This window comes from Lissotriton vulgaris, chromosome 11 (assembly GCF_964263255.1).
Source record: "Lissotriton vulgaris chromosome 11, aLisVul1.2, whole genome shotgun sequence".
Lineage (NCBI taxonomy): Eukaryota > Metazoa > Chordata > Amphibia > Caudata > Salamandridae > Lissotriton > Lissotriton vulgaris.
Genome location: NC_141699.1, coordinates 407,722,592 through 407,742,652, shown reverse-complemented (window position 1 = coordinate 407,742,652; position 20,061 = coordinate 407,722,592). Strand labels below are relative to the sequence as shown.

Below are 20,061 nucleotides of genomic sequence, written 5' to 3'. Positions count from 1 at the left end.
ATGCAGCAGAGGTGGTTGGGTTCTTTGGCTGGTGTTTTGGTGGGCTTGATGCTGGTGTAGCTGCAGTTGCGGCAGGTGAAGGGTCCTTGGGTGTGTTTTTGGGTGACCCGGTAGCAGGGGTAGGCTCGTCCGGTGTAGAGTGCACGGAGGGTGCTGGAGTCGTAGTGCAGTCTGGCGAAGCGGGTGCGCGGGGTCCAGGGGTTCTGGCACTGGGCACGGTCCAGGCGCGGACGGGCGCAGACAGTCTTGTCTTTGGTGCGCCCGCTGCGCGCTTCCGCGCGGCGACCTCCATAAATGGCGAAGTGGTAGGGAGGAGCAGCTGGGAGGCGGGAGCGGGGTGGCCAAAGGGCGGCCGAGGGATTGGGTACAGAAGAGAAAAAGGGGCGGGCCGCAGGGGAGCAGCGGCAGGGAGCGGGGGGAAGGAGGCGGGAAACAGTCACGGAGAACACGGAATCGGCAAATTACTGGCAACAAAACAAAAATCACAAAGATACTGGCAAACAGGCACTCAGCTTGAAAAAAGTGCGGGAGAAACTGGCACTGGGGCGATCAGCACCGCTCAGGAGCGTGGCAGCAGCTGAGAGCTCGCGGCAGCAGCGGAGGGGTCAGGAGTGCTGGGCATCCACGGGGGGAGCCGCGTGGTGTGTGGAGCGACTGACCCTGCAAGCAGGGTCAAGGGCACAGCTCACCACCGCGCGGCGACCTCCATAAATGGCCAAGTGGGAGGGAGGAGCAGCTGGGAGGCGGGGTGGCCAATGGTCGGCCGAGGGAGTGGGTACAGAAGAGAAAAAGGGGCGGGACCGCAGGGGAGCAGCGGCGGGGAGCGGGGGGAAGGAGGCGGGAACAGTCACGGAGAGCACAGAATCTGCAAATTACTGGCAACAAAACAAAAATCACAAAGGTACTGGCAAACAGGCACTCAGCTGGAAAAAAGTGCGGGAGGAACGAGCACTGGAGCGATCAGCACAGCTCAGGAGCGTGGCAGCAGCTGAGAGCTCGTGACAGCAGCGGAGGGGGCAGGAGTCCTGGGCACCCACGGGGGGAGCTGCGCGGTGTGTGGAGCGACCGGCCCTGCAAGCAGGGTCAAGGGGTCACAGGTGTGACCCCTAATTGACGTCCATGGGTGGTGAGCAGAGATGAAGGGAATGAATGAAGTTTAGAGATAAAGAGAGGCAATTATATTTATATTTGCTTTTAAATATAGTGCAAACATTACCCAAAGGTGCCAGAGAGTTTTACAGTAGAGTTGTTACATGGATAGTTACAGAGGGTTAAAGAATTCCCAAATGTTACCAAACATTGTTACATAAGCTCTAGAATTGCAAAATTGTAAATCATTAGAGAAAAAAAGGAAACAAGCTAATCAGAAGGTATATACAGCAATGCAACATTTGTAACCACCTCATGAAGTCGAGATAGTGTACTTCTTTGCCAGAGGTGAGTGACCATCTTCTCAAGGGAGATGATTAGCAGCAAGGACTTCGCTAAAGTATTGTCGGATTTCAGTTCCATTAGAGAAAGTGAGTGGACATGCTCTAAACGGAGGAAAATTGGCTGCAATGTCTTCACTAAAGTATCCTTGAATGAGGAGGGCTTTCAGAGTTACGGGAGGAAAAGAATAAAGAGCGAGAAAAAGAAATAATAAGGCAAACGGAGGAACTAGAGAAGTAATTAAAGACAGACCAGACAGAAGGAGTAAGGAAAGAAAAATAGATGGTGATAGAAAAAGTCTAAGTGGAAGAAGAAAGAGGTGTGATCTAGAGTGGGGCTGAGGGAAGTGGGGAAACCAGGAATGCTGAGGAGTAATGGGTGAGGGAAAAAAAGAAGACAGACAAGTGATCAGGAGTAATTCAGCAGGCGCGATAAAACAGAGTGGTCAGTCAATGTCATGTACTAGTCCAGGTCTTTAGATGTAAACAGAGTTGGCCTTTGCACAGAGAGCCCCCTGGCCCATCACCAAATTTAGTACACCCTCCCACTGGTCCTTTTTTTAATTGTCTGTGCAGTGAAAAATTGGGAGGAGTAGGAGAGGAGCAAGATTAAGGAAGCTGTGAAAATACAAATAAACAAAGAGCACACAAGGGTCCATCAAACTTCTTATTAAGTGTTTAAAAACATTTTTCTTTGGACCCAAGTCGTAGGGAGATTACTGCAGGGAGCTCCAGCGCCCCTCTGGAGGTTGCGCCCTGGGCCTAAGCCCAACTCCCACAAGCTAAAGGTTAGGGGGCCTATATGTAAATATTTACCTTCAAGTGCTAAGGATATATTCACCCTCTCAAATTAAAGAAGTGCAGTTAGTTAGTACGTAACCACATTACTGGGGTGCAGCCCTAAGGAAGAGAAGGGGGAGAGGAGAAAAGTGCGCGAATGAGGGAGATAGGAGGGCGAGTGAGTAAGCGGTTGGGCGCGGCTCCAGGTGCCCGTATCTAATCGGTGCTCCTGCCTGTCACGCAGACAGCCACCCTCGGGCTCTCTCTCCGCCATGCTTTAGTTTACATCCATAGATACTGAGCATGGAGCCTCCACGGCGAGGCCGGGCTCTCCTCATCGTCATGAGCGAGTTCTACACGAGGCCAGCGGCCCCTGGGGACCCGCTGCCCACGAGTCCGGGGACCCGGGGGGACCCGCTGCCCCCGAGGAGGGGCGCTAAGAAGGACGCGGACCTGCTCTTTCGGGTGCTCTCCAGACTCAACTATCAGGTTCGGCTGCACTACGACCTCGCGGCTGAGGAGATCTACGCTCTCTACGAGCAAGGTACTGTGGAGGGGGAGGGGCTTCACTGCTCGAGGCTATCCTGGCACTACCGAGGGGGAGGAGCTTCACTGTTAGAGGCTATCCAGGCACTACGGCGGGGGGGGGCGGGTTCACTTTTAAGGCTATCCAGGTTCTACCGAGGGGAGAGGGAGAGGGGGGTGCTGTTCTACCGAGGGGAGGGGGGAAGGGGAGGGGGGAAGGGGGGGGTGCTGTTCTACCGAGGGGAGGGGGGAAGGGGGGTGCTGTACTGCCGAGGGGAAGGGCTTCACTGTTTGAGGCTATCCAGGCCCTAGGTACTGCCGAGGGGCTTCATTGTCCCAGGCTATCCAGGCACCAGGTACTGTGGAGGAGGAGGGGGGTTCACTGTGTTCGAGGCTACCTAGATACTATCGAGGGGATGGCTTACCTGCTGAAGCTATAGGCACCATGATAGTGCTGCATGATTGTAGCTGCGGTCTAAGAACAAGCTCCAGATGGGCTGAATGACAACCAATACAGAAGACAAAGTGGGTTTTAGAAGGCAACACTTTTACTTTTGTGCCAACTAACATTTGACCTTTAGCTTCAACCCTGCATTGATATGCGTTCATTAGACAGTGGGACCATCAAGAACAGTCCTCTAATGGCCTATTTACGAGTATCTCGTACTTTCATCACACTTTGGATTAGAAAATACATTAAATGTCCCATTTTAATTCCAACTATATCCCAACATGGTGCAACTCAACTGTACCGCTATAAACTCATCCCACTCTTGCTGAGCTCAACAGTCCTCGTGAAGACTCTGTTGAGTAAATATTAGGGTTTGAAACAGACGTCGCCAATGATTGCTGTATGTTCGGTCACTTCTTTAATTACAAGGACTGCTTCATGTTGAATGTGTAAGCCCTGTTAATTGTGTTGTATCAGAATATTTAGTCTTTTTCAGCGCCGCTCATCAATGTGTTTCATGTGAAAAATTGTCTTTGTGCGTTGTATCGAGCTTTAGTGTCAATGATAACATTACACCACTGTTAGGACTATATCCACCCATCAAGCTCTTAATGTGAACACTACTTGTGAACAGTGTGTGGCTTCCTTTCTGTGTGTGTGTGTGTGTGTGGTATGCTTTGTGCTTTTCAGTATCACGTCATCTGGACTGCAGTTCAGCTACAGAAGTAGATTTGACCTATGGTTTACTGTGGGTACCAGTATCTGTCATGTCTAATTCTACCTATTTCCAAAACAGTGTGTGTATTGCTTGTGCCCTCACTTTTACTAACATGCTGCTCTGATTTGCTGCCACTGTCTGGATTCCTCGGTTTTAATGAGATATGGTTCTGCCCTGCTGTCAGTGTCTGGAGCCCTCAGTTTAAATAAATACAGTGGGGTTGTAACCCACTGCTTTTGTCTGGCACCTTCGGTTTTGAAGACCATGGGGCTCTGCCAGCTACCACTCTCTGGGGCACTTGAGATCGGCTAAAAAGTGGGGAGCACTATAGGGCTTGGGTCCCTGTCGAACACCGGGGAAGCAGGGGAGTCCGGTACTCTTCTGCCTTGAAGAGAATCAGAGGATAACCTGACAGGCCTGAGTCAATGGAAGGGTGGTGGGATGGTGGCATACTCTGACATGAGACTCAGTCTACACCAACAAGACGCGTTAGAAGGAATGACTTGTTTCTCATTCTCATGATTTCCTTGTGGGGCGTTCCATTCGTCTTATGGAACCCCACTAAGAATCGGTCCTGTAGTTACACCAATGAATCAAATGTTGAAGTATGCCTTGTTTTCAATTGTACTATGCAGGGCCGTAGCCACGGGGGGCCTAGCAGGACTAGGCCAGCTTTTAATTTCAGCTGCCCCCCCTCTAAAATTCACGCTCCCAATGTAATTCTTTATTACAAAAATAGAAATTCCCTAAATTACAAGTCAAGTCAAGTCAAGGATATGTTTATTATGATCGTAATCTTTAAACAAGAGCAAGAGATAATACCACAGGTTTAAAATATTCTTATAAAAGGTGATAAAACATGTACAAAAGAATCCATTATAGTTTAAAATCTTACATACACTTACACGTTACAAACCGGCACCAATAAAATTGCACTTTTACTAAGACTTATTTTCACATTAAACCACTTTTCATTTCCTTTTAGGTCGGGTGTTTAATTCATTAGTTTAAAGTTCATAACATTTTAAAAATTACTCCTGACTTCTTAAAAGTCTCTGGACCGCCTTTATATATTTTCCTAGGGCAATAGAGATATCAATAGTGGGCATTTCTGTTAAGAGATTGACCACCTGTGCCCTAGTTCTTAAATCATATTTTAAAAATATTGGGCACAGTCACAGTTTTCGCTGTTCTAGTAATGTTAGGCAGTCTAAAAGTATGTGCACAAGATCTCCTTTGGTGCCTAGGGTGCACCTACAGCACCCTTTGTGATCTAACATTTTTGATTTGAGATCTTTATTTATCAACCATGGGTTGATCCCAATCCGCAATCTCAATATCTCCTGCCTATAACAGCGATTTGGAAGGATATCTAAGTAGGGAAACCAGTTTTCATTTGACCAGGAGCTCATCATAAATTCTACTGATTTTTTCTTTACCGGATAGCCCAAATCGGACTCTCTGGATACTTCTTTACCATTGAATTTCAGCTCTCTCGTTGTACAGACGATTTGTTGAGTTTCCTGGTTCACTTCCACCGTTAGCCTTTCACATACCTGCGCCATTCTTTCCCTACAAGCTTTTGCCCAATTTAGGTCACTATTTTGTATTTCTTTCCTACACCATTGTGCAACTTTTTGACCTTCTATATCGTCCAATCGTTTCCAGAGTCTGATTATCGCAGTTTGTACGTGTACCTCCCAAGACTTTGTGCCTATTTCTGTTCTTATTGCTTGGGCCATGGATGATTGTGGTAGAGATAACAGGTTTTTCAGGCATTTCCCTTCCTCCAAGTCCCAGACTCCCTTACCGCTCAAATAAAGGATTTCTGCTCCGTAGAGTAATTGTGGGGGTATCATTGCGTTAAAAGCTTTTAAAACTGGACGATGTGACAGATCCCCATAATCTGGTTAAACATTTTTAGTCCACAGATAGAGGTATGGGCTTTCGCTTTTTGGGCTTCCAGATGTGTACGCCAGTTTAATTTCTTATCAAACCATATCCCTAGGTAACGGTATTCTTTGACCATTTCCAGTTTGAGATCCCCTCAGATACCAGTTAAACTTACTTGCCTTTTTACCAAAGCATAAGATCTTTGTTTTATCTAGGTTTACTGTTAAGAATTTGTTAGCACAGTATACCTTAAATTAGTTCAACTTTCTTTGGAGGCCTATCTCGGTCTGGTCTACTATTACCAGATCGTCTGCGTAAAGCAGGCAGGGCACCTTTTTTCCGTCCATTCTGGGACTTGCGCTACCCTCAACCTCTAAGTAGGCCCGTAGGTCTGACAGGAATATGGAGAATAACTGGGGGGCAAGAACACAACCCTGTCTCAGGCCGTTTGCAATGGGGATTTTCTGTGTCAATGACCCCCCGGTATCACGGATTACTTGGGCCCAGTTTCCTCGGTGTAGTTCTTTTATTATTGTCAGTAGGTCTTTGGGAATTTTTTCCGTCATTAAAGTTTCCCATAGGCAGTCCCGGTCTACTGAGTCGGAGACTGCTCGGAAGTCAACGAAACAGCAGCATAACTTGCCGTTTTGTTCCGTTGACTTCTTTGCCATTGCCCACAAAGCGAAGCCATGGTCTATCGTGGAGTGCCCCTCCCTAAATCCTCCCTGTTCTATGGGTATAATTTGAGACTCCTTAACCCATGCATTAAGTCGATTTAGTACGATTTTAGAAAATACCTTTTCTCCTATGTCTAGGAGGTTGATCAATCTATAGTTTTGTGGCACATCCATACTCCATTTCTTATGGATTGGCCTGATTACTGCGCCCTTCCAATTTGGTGGCATTATGCCTTCTGATAGTATTGTGTGGAACATTTGTGCAAAGAATCTTGCCCACCACTTTACCTCTGACTTTAAAATTAATGCGGGGAGGTTGTCTGGGCCTGCCGCTCGAGTTAATTTCAGTTCTCTTATTATAAGCTCTACTTGCTTTTCGTTAAACTCTGATTTAAATTCTTCAGATATTTCCTGCCACTTTCGGGACTCTACCTGGCCTCGAGGAACTCGTGCCCCATACAATTCCCTTATGTACTCCTCCCAGGCTGCCTCACTGACGACACATTTCACTTCTCTGTCTGTTGGACCAGAAGCTTCCTTTACCATTTTCCAGAATTGTCTTAGATTTTTATCTTCGATTGCTTCTAACAGGTTCGACCAGCATTTCTCTTTATATGACCTTTTTGCATCGTTTACCATTCTTTAAAGTTCTGCTTTCAGCTTGTTTATATATTTATTTCTCTCTTGGGTGAAGTTCTTTTTTTGCTTTCTTTGTACTGCCCGTAACTCTCTTTTTTTTATTGGCACTTAACTGAGTACCATTTAACTCGACTAACCGGGGCTTTTGTGTTGTGCTTTTTGTCCTTTTTTAATTCTATTTTTAGGCACTGGACTACTTGGGCTATCTTCTTTATAAACCATTCTAAGTTCCTTCCCTCTAAAACTTCTGGTTCAACTTTAATTTGCAGAGCCTTCAGTTTTTCCTGGTATTCCTCAGTGAGATGTGTCGTTACACGTATAGGGTACTCGACATCCTGTACGATCACTTTATCTCTAGGCATCTTTCTTGCCCCAGATATCATTAAATGTAGTGGATTGTGGTCACTAAGTTATTTTTGATCTATCCTGAATTCCCGTACTAGAGGGAAATTACAGGCTGGCATATACATATAATCGATTGGACAATTCTGTGAACCTATTTTAAAGGTCTTCCCTGCTGGGCAATCTGTCTTCATTCTGCCGTTCAGACATAGGAGGCCCCTACCTCCTAAAAAGTTTACTAATCCAGTCTCCTGTTTCGAGGGTTTACCTACTGGAAAGCAAGCGTAGTTTATTCCAAACACATCTAACAATTCTCTATTCCAGAGATCAGCCTTCTTTGGATTTAGCTTATGATTAAAATCTCCCATGATTATCATTACATCAGATGCATATTTTTCTAATAAAAGTTTGACATCCTCTTTAAAATATCCTATCTCACTCTCATATTCTACTGCATTTTTCCACTGCATATATACATTTATCACAGTCAACATTTTATGTTTCGTTTTCCAAGGTCAATAATTCTAGTCTACAAGCCTGTAACAATTTACATTTCATTTTTAAGGATGTTGCTTCTCTCAGTATTTTTGTTGAGACTAGAGTCATTAACCCCCCCCCTGATGGGCGACCAAATCTTTTTCTCATGGCCGGGCGGCTCATTTGTAGATATCCATCGTAGAGTGGGGTTTCCTCGCATGTCCAGGTTCTCTTGTAGGCAGGCAATTTCCACTTCATTTACTACTTACTTTATGTGATCTCGCTTTAGTTCATTGCCTAACCCATTTACATTCCATGTTAAGAGTCCTAGACATTGCGACACCCCCCATCCTATTCTTCCTCACTTAGACCACCCACATCAGCCCCTTCCTCCGTATAGCTCTCATTGGGGTCTCCCATATAGCTTCTACTTGGACTCCAATTTTCCCATGAGGCATCAATTCCTGTATTATTTATCACTATCTTCATACGGCTACAGTCGTCTTCGTTATCTCTTGCTAACTTCACTTGTCTCCTCCCTAGACCTGCATGGAAATTTAGAAAAGTGCTACCTAAGAGGACTTTTACTTCCCTCTCTGGTATTACCTTTATTCCTACTTGGGTTATCTCACTAGTGGCTTTTAGAATTGCCATTTTTACCAGGTCTGAATGAAGTGACACTTGTGTTATTTCCTTACCCTTTTTATTTTCAACAAAGCCTACCTGCCTCAGATCGGTTGTGCTGATCCCACTCAGACTACTGCATTTGGCAAATGTGGTCAGGATTTTCTCCCTATTTAGGGGGTTTATTTTTCTAACCCTCTTTCCCCTTTGTACAGCCTGTATCTGTTCCAGGTATACCCATTTGTTATTGTCTACCTCTGATAATTTCTTGGGGGTTTCGTGTTTTACCTGTTTACCCTTTGATCTCCCTGGGGTCGCCCCTTTACTTTCCCCTCCTGCTGGTTCTCGATGTTGTGTGCTATCAACTCTTTGGCCACCTTTGGGCAATCCTGAAATTATCTTTACTTTCTGATTTACGGGTTATTGGGGGTTTCTCCCTCAGCTCCTTATTACTCCCCCCTTTCCTTGATGCTATTGGGGTCTTAGTTATTTTATGCTCCAATTAGGGTGGTCCAGTCGGTATAAAGGTAGGGGCCAATGCATTTAGGCCTGACTGTGCCTCCCCCTCCAATTTCTTCCCTTTTTCTTTGGTGGAATGTTCGAGGCCTGCTTCATGCCTGCCCTATTCCTAGTGGGGACCACTGTATACACACCACGCCTTTTTATCAGCATTGGGCGTCTGGATATATATACATTATCTAATGCCTCTTCAGATTCATTCACTATACTTTGTTCTATGTGTTGAGGGGAAGCTACTAGTTTTACCACATTTACCTCTATATGTTCATTCACTATGCTTTCTTCTAAGGACTGGGGGGTAGCTACTGGTCTTAACATGTTTGGCATTTGGCTCTTAATCCCCACTAGTTCCTTTTCAATTCTTTTTAAAAACAGTTTCTGAGCCTTCAACACTCCATTATTTGACAAAGTAACATCTAGGATCCCTTGTAATGTCTTCTGTAACATCAGTATTAGTTCCATCAGCGAGGAAGAAGGCGTTACAGAGAGGACCGAGTCCTGAGGGTTATTCCTTTCTGAATTGACTTGACTTCCAGTTCTTATAACTTCCTTCTCGGTCTGGGTTTTTTGGTCATTTAGATGCTGCAGAGCTTGATCTGATGCACCTCCCCAGAAAAAAACGTGGGCACTGACTTTCATTACCCTTTTGCCCTTCATTTTCGGAGGACTGCAGCGAACACATTTTTGGCGATGATGAAAGGCGGGGTGCTGCTATTTGCAGATTTTGACTCAGGAGCGTGAGGTTCATCAGTATAGGGTCAATCCTTCCTTCCTCTGTTTCTTCTTCGGGAAGTTCTCCCAATTCTTTCCTTAACTGATTCCCCTCCTCTACTCCCATATTTTCTATGACCTCCGCGTCACTCTCCTCCGCATCTTCCTCGCGTTCCAGGTTTATTACCATCTCTGTCGATTTGTAGTGTTCTCCTACAAAGTCCTTTATGGATTTGGAAGCTGCTGTGTTATCTTTCCGCTTTGCAGCACAATCTCCTTTGGCTTGTGGGACGTTTTTAGTTGCTCTTTTTACTTTCCTTTTCTTGCGTCTCCCCTTGCTGTTGTCTATGGCGGAGGCCTGGCTCTCTTCCAATGACACTGAGCCCTCTATTAAATCACTCCTCCCTGGACTTTCGTCCTTGCGCGATTTTTGCTTTCTTTTCGTGCCCATCTATTAGATTGTGGTGCTCTTATCACTGATGCTGACCTTTAATGCTGCTGGAATTAGTCTCACATCTCAATTGACTTTAAAATATACAAACTCTTTCACTTACCTCTGTTGTGCCTTGTGTCCACCAGCCTGCCCTGCCGCACTTGTTTTCCCCTTGGTTTCCTCACTCAGGATGGCTCTCCAGTTTACCCTGTGTTCAGGGATTTTAATCTCCTTACTCTGATGCTTGTGAAGCTCTGACGTTTATAGTCCAACTTTTCGTAGCATGAATGACGCCTTCCTTTTTTGTCACCTGGCTCCTTGAATGCTGTCTCGCCTTCTCCGGCTGTATTGCCCCCCCCCCCCCCCCCCCAGCTACAGGACCACTGACTGGCTTGCCTTCTGGTATCTTGCAGCGCCGGTAGCCTCAATTGATCCTGTGACAGCTCTCTCGCTACTCTTTCCTTCGCGAGATTTGGGGGCTGAGGGGTGGCTGAGGGGTGACTGGGTCATGTGAGGGCACTCTTCCCTGATCGTGACCAAGACCGGGGCTCCCCCGCCGCCTCGCGCTGTTTAGTTTCTCGGGTCCGGCGTTCGGCGTTCACACGCTGTGGCTTGCAGTGAAACGGCTCGGCGCTCGGCGCTCGATTGCACAGGGTGCGGTTCGGCTTCGGTGCGGCAGGCAAGGGTAGGCAACAACAGAGGTTCTGTGCATGTCCTAGGGATAATGCAGAATTACACTACGTGGCATGGTCTCGCAGCCTGCACGGGAATTGAACATGGGGTCTCTCTGACTTTTTACTAGACAGTAGAAGTCAACACTCTCCCGAATGTCTTTTCCCAGGGTGCATTGCTCAGTGTAGTGGCAGACAGTAGTTGCACAGCTCGGACTTGCAGATTGTTCCACACACTGTTATCTGCCTTGTTGAGATGGGTTGCCTGCATGGTCTACCTGCACTCTCACCTTGGTCAAACCTTCAGAGTTCCTGCCAGACTTTCAGGGACTGTGCTAATAAGTGTTGATTGCTGTGACATTTTCGCCCAGGCTGAGGAGACTCCCTACCACCAACACCGATCACTCCTGTGTACATGTGTACCAGTCAGGGCCTGGCTTTAGGGCCCAGCAGGTTTTAACAGTGATGTGATGGCAATGTGGGTTAGAAATAAATAGAGTAAGATAAAAAAACAAGCATTCACAATGCAATATGTCTCGCAGTGACATGTTTAAAGCTATTAGCATTGTAAATGACATTATTTTTTATATTGTTTTTCTTTTCTAAAAAGTATACAGTATATATTATTAATTATGCACCATTAGACTGGAGATGAATTAGTGAGGAAAAAAAGTTTAAGCAACAGGAAATCTCATCTATATCACACTGATAAAACAAACTGGATTACATGCATTTGTGATTGTTTCACTTATTTGAGAGGGGTCTGTGTTTTATTGACAACTTACGTTAAAGTGACACTGCATATACATTGCTAAATTATTAGGTGTGTTTGCTTACAATCTTTTAATTAAAACAGCTGGTGTTTCCTCTGCTTAAATTAGTATAGTAGATTGTAAGAAGAAATATCTGGAAAACAGATATTAGCTTTTGTGAATTATGTGGTATTTTATGTGAATTCTATTTTTCATGCAACGCAAAGAAAGCTTGGGCAAAACATAACATGTCCCTTTAAAGGCAATGGCCAGCTTACACATTTTAGAGGTTCATAGTAGGACACAGGTTATTAATTGTCTATGTATACGATGCCCACATGTACAGAGGGAATTTGCACATTCAGGAAATGTTTGACTATCAACAATGGTAATGCAAGGGCAAAATGAATACTTGACAGATGATAGTAGTGTCTTAATATAAGCATGTCCAGCCCCCAGCTCGACCCCCTTGCCCCGCCCTCTAAGTTAATTTGAGTGGTACCTGCACTTATTTTTCTCATTTAAACGTTGCACGCAGGGCTTTAAGTGGGACGAGTCTTGCGGTGCTCACTAAAAAGCAGGCGTGAGACAGGTCGCTATTGGGCTCTCCATTTTTGCCCTCACTGTCAGGACGAAAAAAATGAATGTTAACCCTGCAGCACTGCCTCCCTTCACTGCCTGTGATGCAACTTCAAAGAGACTCGTTGTAGTTCTGTCACTGTCTCACCATTTCAGAACTGAAGCATTTTCAATGCGCTATTCTACGAAGTCATGGCTGTTGCTTATTTATGTTATGCAACTAACAAGCATTGACAATACCAATAGTACCTGAGTGTTGTAAGTGTAATGTTACTTGCTGTACTATATATCTAGATGTAATGACAGAAGTAGCAAAATACCAGTCGGGCGGCACACTATGTTAAGTATAGATTTTCAGTGCTTTTAAGCCACGCCCTTAATTACATATCTCATGTCCCTTTGAGAGGTCCTACAGTTTTTTCATCCCACTTAAAGCCCTGACTGCATGTAACCTCTAATTGCATCTACATTATTAAAGCTCGACTAATGCTTATTTTTTCAGACGTATTCTGTAGCTTTGTACCAAAAAATACAGTCAGTTTACAAGAGACATTGCCATTAAAGATGTTATTTTACGAGTAAGGATAATATATTAGAGCTATCAAAGATGTCACGCGACCTTGTGCTATTCAAAAGAAGAATACAGAATCCCTTTTGCATTCTGGTACTGGTAGTTTTACTTTTCAGGCATTATAAAACCATTCCCTACTACTGTTATTTGCATTTCTGTTCGTTTACAGCCTTCCAACGCGCTTGGCAGGCAACAATAAAAATAATAACACCGTTTTCAAATAATAACGTGGCTTATTATAAATTAACATGGCGCTATAAAGTTGCCCCCGGGCTGAACATTGGTTCTACGGAAAACTATACTACGATGTTGCAGAGTCTGGCCTGTCCCATGTCCAAAACATCTCCAATAACTTAAAACAGAAAAAGTGTCCTGGCGGGGGGCGTGTGGAGGGGGGCGGGGGGAATAGTGGGACAGTTACCATATGGAGCACTTTGAACATCGCCTGCACAATCCGGAGGGAGCCCCGGTCTACAGTACCGTAGTCCTGGGACACCCTCGCGGTGCATGCGCTGGTCCGGACAACGTGCACACTCATGGCTGGTCCTGGGGTGTCCGGTGCTGCAGCAGCCTGCCCTGTCCCTACAGCTACCTTCTCTCTCACTACAACTGCTGCCGACCCCTTCGGCACCTTACCCCACACCCTCACTTGAGCATTCCCTCAAGCCCTGTGCACCCTCTCTCGACACATAGGCCAGCCCCATGTGTTCCCGACCCTCTCAACCGGTCCTCTTTTCCTCTGCCACTCTGCTGGTACCCCACAGCCCACTTCCGCTTTTATTGCTCTCCGTCTCGGCCCTCCACTTCCTTAGCACTCGACTGGTAGCATCACTCCACCCATTTGTCTAAGCCATGTATCCCCCTTTTCTCAGTGCCGTGCAGCACCCGTACTCTTTGACGTGCCTCTGGGCGGAATGCACGCGTCGGGTATCTGGGACTTAGCGTCCTGCTCATTGGCTGTCCCTCATGGCGGAAGAATTTCGGGCTACACACTTCTTTACCCCCACTGAGCAGTTGCTCACCAGGCAGTACAACAACCTACCCTGGAGACAAACCTCAATCAGTGCTTATATGATGCGGTTCTTGTGCACTTAGTCAGTCCTGGACTCCAGCCCTCAGACCCACGTTACTCTGTTTCCCATAGCACAGATGTTCATTAGGCCGTGCACGGCTGCAGTTGCCCGCGTCTCCCACTACTTACTTACTGTATCTGCACCAGTTCAATGGTACTCAACAGGCTGGATCACCGCAGCCCCACGGTGCACAGAACACAGATCAGGACACAGTTCAGTGCATTCATGCAGGAGCGTGATAAATGATGAACCGGTAACCGGGCGCATCTGCGCTTACATCGTGGGAATTCTCGCGCAGCCACGCGCTACCACAAATGGATTAAGATCCTCCAGGCAGCTCAGTAGTATAGCGGCATCACTCACCATGCATGGGTCGCTCCCTCCGCAATGCTGCGGCTCAGGCTCCCACCCCCGAGGCGCCTTCACCTTTGCTCCGCTTTCCCCATTCACTGCGGGGGCACGCTGGTTGTGTGCGCGGCCGGAGGGCTCCACACTCCGAAGTACGTCACTGCAGATTGCGGGAGATAAGCGGCACCGTGGCGAGTCCTGAGCAGCACATTAAGCCACACTTAGCTCCAGCAACATGGGCAAAGTTGGTAGCAGACTTTAAAAGGCTGACGCAGGCAAGAAGTAGAAGTGAGCAAACTCAAACTGCAGTCGAAGGAGTATTTGCTGCATTAGAGCTGGACGGAAAACAAAGACACCGTGGAGCAGGGGAAAGTGAAAGCGCATCATGCGCGCATTGTAGCACGCCGTGAGCATGCACACCGGCACGGCCTGTGGCTCGTGCCCAGTGGCGGCGCGTACAACTCGGTGAAGCAGGCACAGGCGCTGCTCCAGTTCAGCAGGGGAGAGCGGTTGTCGCAGTCCAAGATGACCAGCGGGCCTTTTCAGGAGTACATGCTGGCCAGCCGAGGGCCCAGAGGAGCCACAGCACACGCATCTTGGGCATCATTCTACCGGTAACAGCGCTGCAGGGCCGGTAGGAGACAAGCCATAGAGAAGGCGGAGGGAGGGTGTGGTCGGGTTAGTCTTAACACCCTGTGGTCGGGGCACTCTTAACTTCCTTAATAGTTTAACTATCTCCTGTTCTAAAGTATTCAGATCCAGACTAAAGATGGTATGGGAACATTCTTTTATTCTGTTTTAGGATTTTTCCAGTCCTGAGACAGTCTCTTTGAGAACTTTTAGTCAGTCTCAGTCTTTTGCTGAACACAAAATATGCAACACACTGATAAACAACTCCTCCAGGGTGAGCTTCAAGGGGACCTCTCTTCCCGCCGTTATTCTCCCGGCCAGCGTGGGGACCCAGGAAGAAAAATAGAAAAAAAAACAAAGCTTAAGCTTTTGGTTCTATCAATTACACAGGGAATGAGAAGGGGTCATGCAATATCGTGATGTGTCTAGTGGTGGGGGGGAAACATTACAGTGACCGCAGTGTTGTGTGACGCGTGCCCACAGCCCCGAATCAGCCACGAACATGCAGGTTGCACTTGCCTGCTTCCACGGCCCTCTGGGCCGTGGTGAAGTGAGACTTCGCCTCCTCGCTGCCGGGGAGAAGCTTAGTCCCTGGCGTGGTGCTCCTAGAGCTGTCTCCTCTCCCGGGGTCGGGTTTGCCTCCGTGTTTCTCCTGCTCTGCTTCACTTCTCTCATGTGCCGCTCCCGCTCTGAGCCTCAGCTGCTCCTGCTTCTCTGTAGGTCTGCGTTGGTCCGTCGGTCCACACTCCTCTTCTCGACTCTCCTCCGCCGAACGCCAAAGTCCTTGCGTTTCTCCCTTTTCTTCCGTCTCCGCACCTGGTTGTAATTGCAACGCTGAGCCGCTAACCGCGCTTCTGGGTTGTTCCTCTGTGGCGGCCATATTAGGTTGGTCGGGTGAGGGTTCGGACGCAAAACCCTCACAGAGGGAAAGCACACCATGCTTGTTGTTGAGGGAGACAAGTACGCGTGTAGGGGCGGGGCGGGGGTGTGTGTGTAGTTTTTTTTTTTGGGCGTGGGTGTGTTTTGGCGCAGGTGCTGCATGCAGCTGGCTTGGTGGACTGAAGGGGGACAGGAGATGTGCACACCGCGTGGCTGATCATGCGTGTTCACGCGCGTTCACATTTCCAGTCCGACCGGCAAGCTGCGTGTGCCCATCTCCTGTCTCCCTTAAGAGCCAAGTCAGCTACAATAGGTCTTGCTGGTGACAGCGCTTCACGCTGCGTCACCAGGTGCGAGACCTAAAAAAAGGAGGGAGGTGGAAGCGTGGGCTGAGAGTAAAAATGAGTGAGAGAGGAAAGAACAATGAGAAGAGTGAATGAAGAAAAGGAGAGACCACATGAGCTGAGAGGGTGGCCATGCTATGGTGAGAGAGAAGGGAACTAACTAAGACACGGCGAACTTTAAAGCCTTTGAAGTACCTCCTTATTTCTTAACAAGTGGAGTTAGGAACAGGCAGTTTGTAAGACACTGCCTAGTTGGGATGTAGTGAGGTAGAAGTACAACATACTTTTACTGTAGTACAAAGTACACCCAGATGTTAAGCTTGATAGAGGAGTGAAAGTACAGCGTGCTCCAGCCTTGGTACAGTTTAGTCCGAGATGTGAAATTGCAGCTGATGGACATATTAGCGAGGCTGAGGCAAAAGTGTCATTGCAGTGTACAGGTGCTGTATTTATCGGTTTGGACAGAACAGGTGACAGCAGCTCACTGGAGCTCGGGGCCATGATATGGCATGCTCTTTCAGTGCGCATTACTTCAGCTGGAGGCAGCTGATGGGGCCGGGTTCCCTGATTCCAATATACTCTTGAACCAACAGTCAAGGAACAGTTTGTACCTGCTTAGAAATGTAGAGGGGAGAAATAACTTATCACATCAGGTTCACAAGCACAATAGTTTATGACTCCGAAGAATCACAGTCTCCAGGTTCTAGGTTAGTTGGTTTATTACACAGCCAAAAATAACTTGACATCCAAGCACCTCAAGATGAGGTTGTATAAATACATCAGAACTAATACAAGGTCCAACCTACGGGCAAAATTCAATCTCTGGAGCATGAAAAGAATGACTAATTCCAAAATCAGAACGCAGGCAATGAGTGCCTCCACGCTAAGAATAGTCTTCATTGGAGGTTTATAAGTAAACGCATTAGTCTGTCACTACAATACTACTAACGTGACATCCCTACTTAGTATGCCCCAGGCAAGTTAGGAAAAGGTGTCAGCGCGTGAAGACTTCCTAAGAAGTGCACTCACATCGAAAGGGTCAGAAAGCTTAAAGCTACGGAGCTCATTCTAAGATGCTCCTTCTCTCTCCATCGATCTTCTCTCCCCTCCTAACTTAACCCCTGGGGTACTATTCCTAATTCCAATACCAAAATCATAAGTCATGCCCATTACATATCATATGATCGCTTCTTCCAGCTGGACACCTCCTCACAGGTGATTTTCCATTTAGTTTTGATACTCCCAGCCTCTGGCTTGATGACTTTGATTCCCAGGCCTTCTCCAGGGAGAAAGAACAATGTCTCACATTATCATCACTCCTTGAACAAATGTATCCTCTCCTCTCAGAGCCTAATTCCTAAAACAAAAGCATTATTCTAACTAACAAAGATGAATTTCTCCACCTGCAACAGAAACGTGAGAAAGAACAAATCCAACATGCACATGGAATTCAACTATTAAATCTAATGCGATAGCTTCCAGAGAAAATGCATTTCAGGCCTACAGAAATAGGCCAACATAAAAGAATAGCACACAGGCCTTATGAAACGACATATAAATGAACACTTTACTGAGCATTTCTAAATCAACCCGTTACATAAGCACATCAAATACATGAATTATATAAATCTCGTTTTTGCCTCCACTTAAGACTTCAGAATAGGATGATAATATTTTTCAGAACTGTGTACTTTATAAGGTCTCTATAGTAGATGAAAATTTCCAACACCGGTCATTGGCAACAGATTAGCTGGCTCATCAAAGGTTAGTATTAATTTGCCTCTATCTATAGGTCATGAGTGCTATAGGACATCCACTGTAAATTTCCCCTGAGTAATACTTTTCATGTTTTAGTCTGTTCAGATCCAGAGAAACAGAGCATTCTAGTTGACTGGATATCTTCAAACATCGAGTTGCTGCCCTAATTTACTCCAACCAAGATCACATACATCTAAATGTAGGTGAATTAGTAATAAGTCACTTGTATAGATAATAAGTACATAGATTAATCTGATAAGGTTGGGTATCGTTTGGAGGATGATATTAGCACAGTACTGTAGTAAATAGGGCACCCTTCACTGACAAAGTAATTAAAAATACACATATGTATCCATAATCACGATTGGAGAAAGAAATATAGGTAGCACCTTTGTCTGTTTCTTTGTATATACCTCTAGTCTCATGCACTATATAGACACGAGAGTGATAGAGTCACACTAATCTCTGTATGCGAGTTGAATATCACCACACTGTGTTATGTCTCTAGATTCTTACCATGGTATCCATGTAGTATCAAATTAGACCTAAAATAATACAGGTAGGTACACAAAATTGTAGGTAGTATTGTTGTTCATGTTAAACTTTAGATTATTATTCATTGATTGTATATATTTGTTTGTTTTAATAAAACCACTGGTAAAGAAAATCCTGAGGAAGGCAACTTGCCGAAACGCGTTGGTGGTAGTTAAACATCATTACCAGTGATGACAGCCATGAATTGATAAAATATGTTACTATGTTGATGTAATAGTTGCTGTAACCAAGGCATAGAATCTGCACTATATGTATCGGCATTAGACAGGATAGAATTTGAAAGAAATATAGTATGAATGAATGACTACAATTAATTGAAAACTGAACATACAAATTGGAGAAAATTGACTATGTAAATATAGGCCACATGAAGTTTTGTTACTAAAAATATTTATATATATAAAAAAATCCTTTTTTCACTAAAAAACAACAAAGAGAATAAAAAATAAAAAAAGAGTTTTTTATATCATTGTTTCCTTATGTTTATAATCTTGTATCTATAGTTTGTTCATGAACATATTGTCCTGATATTAACATCGAACCTGATGTGAATTTATTCCCTCCCTTTCGTTTCCCAAATGATTGTAAGCCTCATACACAAATTTTGCAAGTTAATATTTTCATTCAACTAAACACATATGTAGTGCAACGTTAATTTCTATATTGAAAATCTCCCCAACACGTCAACTTTCATATTATTACAATACACACTCTGCTGTCTCATGTCAGTACGACAAAAGAATAAATGCAGGTGCAAACTACTCGTGATTATGATGCACCCCTACAAATAAAAGAGCACAATCATGCTCTATCACAGCAATTTCTTGATATGCAGGAGCAAAGACATGGCATGCTCCTGCAGTGTAAAACAGTTTGATGCAGTTCATAGTTCTGCAGTACACAGGTTACAAAGCAGGCCTTGATGACTGGGCATGCTTCCGCTGTGCCTTCACGTTTATATTGATTGTGTTATGCAGTGCAATCACCTAAAGTACCCATATTGAAATACATTGTAAACTCTTGCTCCATCATAACCAGTCATACATTTTCACGAGATTTCCAGACAGCTTTTGGTCTGCAGAAACACAGGTCCCATTGCCTAGTCACAGTTTCTTCAGCAGCACAAGTACCACAGCACCAAGTCGAATCTCCTTTTGTGTTCTGACAATCTGCACTCCAACGGTCTCTTTCACACACAGCATTGCTCCTACAAGTTTGCAGGTATCAATGATGCAGCAGGTGTGGTGCCAATGGGGCCCTGAGATGTGCGTGTTCATCTGAACCCCAGTTTTACATTTTTCCTAATCTATAATTATTAAGGAGGTGCTGTTTCCATGCTTGCATTAGAGCACATGTTACACTTGCTATACTGCTGAGCCACTGCACATAGCCTGATGCCAGAAAAAGAGTACGCAGGCTCTTGGACATCATTCAGTGATACGCATCTCAATAGACTACAACTGTCACATACATCCTTTAGGTTAGCAGGTATCACTCCTTTCACATAAACAGCAGAAGTTCAGATCCATTTAAAGTCATGGACAAACGCCCAAGGCACCCCTTGCAAAGTGAGCACATCCTTACTAGTCAGATGTCGTGCAAGTCTGCATAGAAAAAGATGATTATTTAAAAAAAGTTTAGTTCAGGGCATGATCATTCTTAATCTAGTTCATTACATCTTT

At 45.5% G+C, this 20,061-nt stretch overlaps 1 protein-coding gene across 1 annotated transcript in view; it reads left to right on the top strand.

The window, feature by feature from the left end:
• The first annotated feature begins 2,450 nt into the window (after window positions 1-2,450).
• Window positions 2,451-20,061, top strand: part of LOC147679891 (caspase-3-like) — a 237,705-nt gene continuing 220,094 nt past the window's right edge. Inside the window, exon 1 of the mRNA XM_086943454.1 lies at window positions 2,451-2,754. Within this exon, the coding sequence (XP_086799580.1) occupies window positions 2,514-2,754 (241 nt within the window). The 5' untranslated portion in view covers window positions 2,451-2,513. The remainder of the gene's footprint in view (window positions 2,755-20,061) is intronic.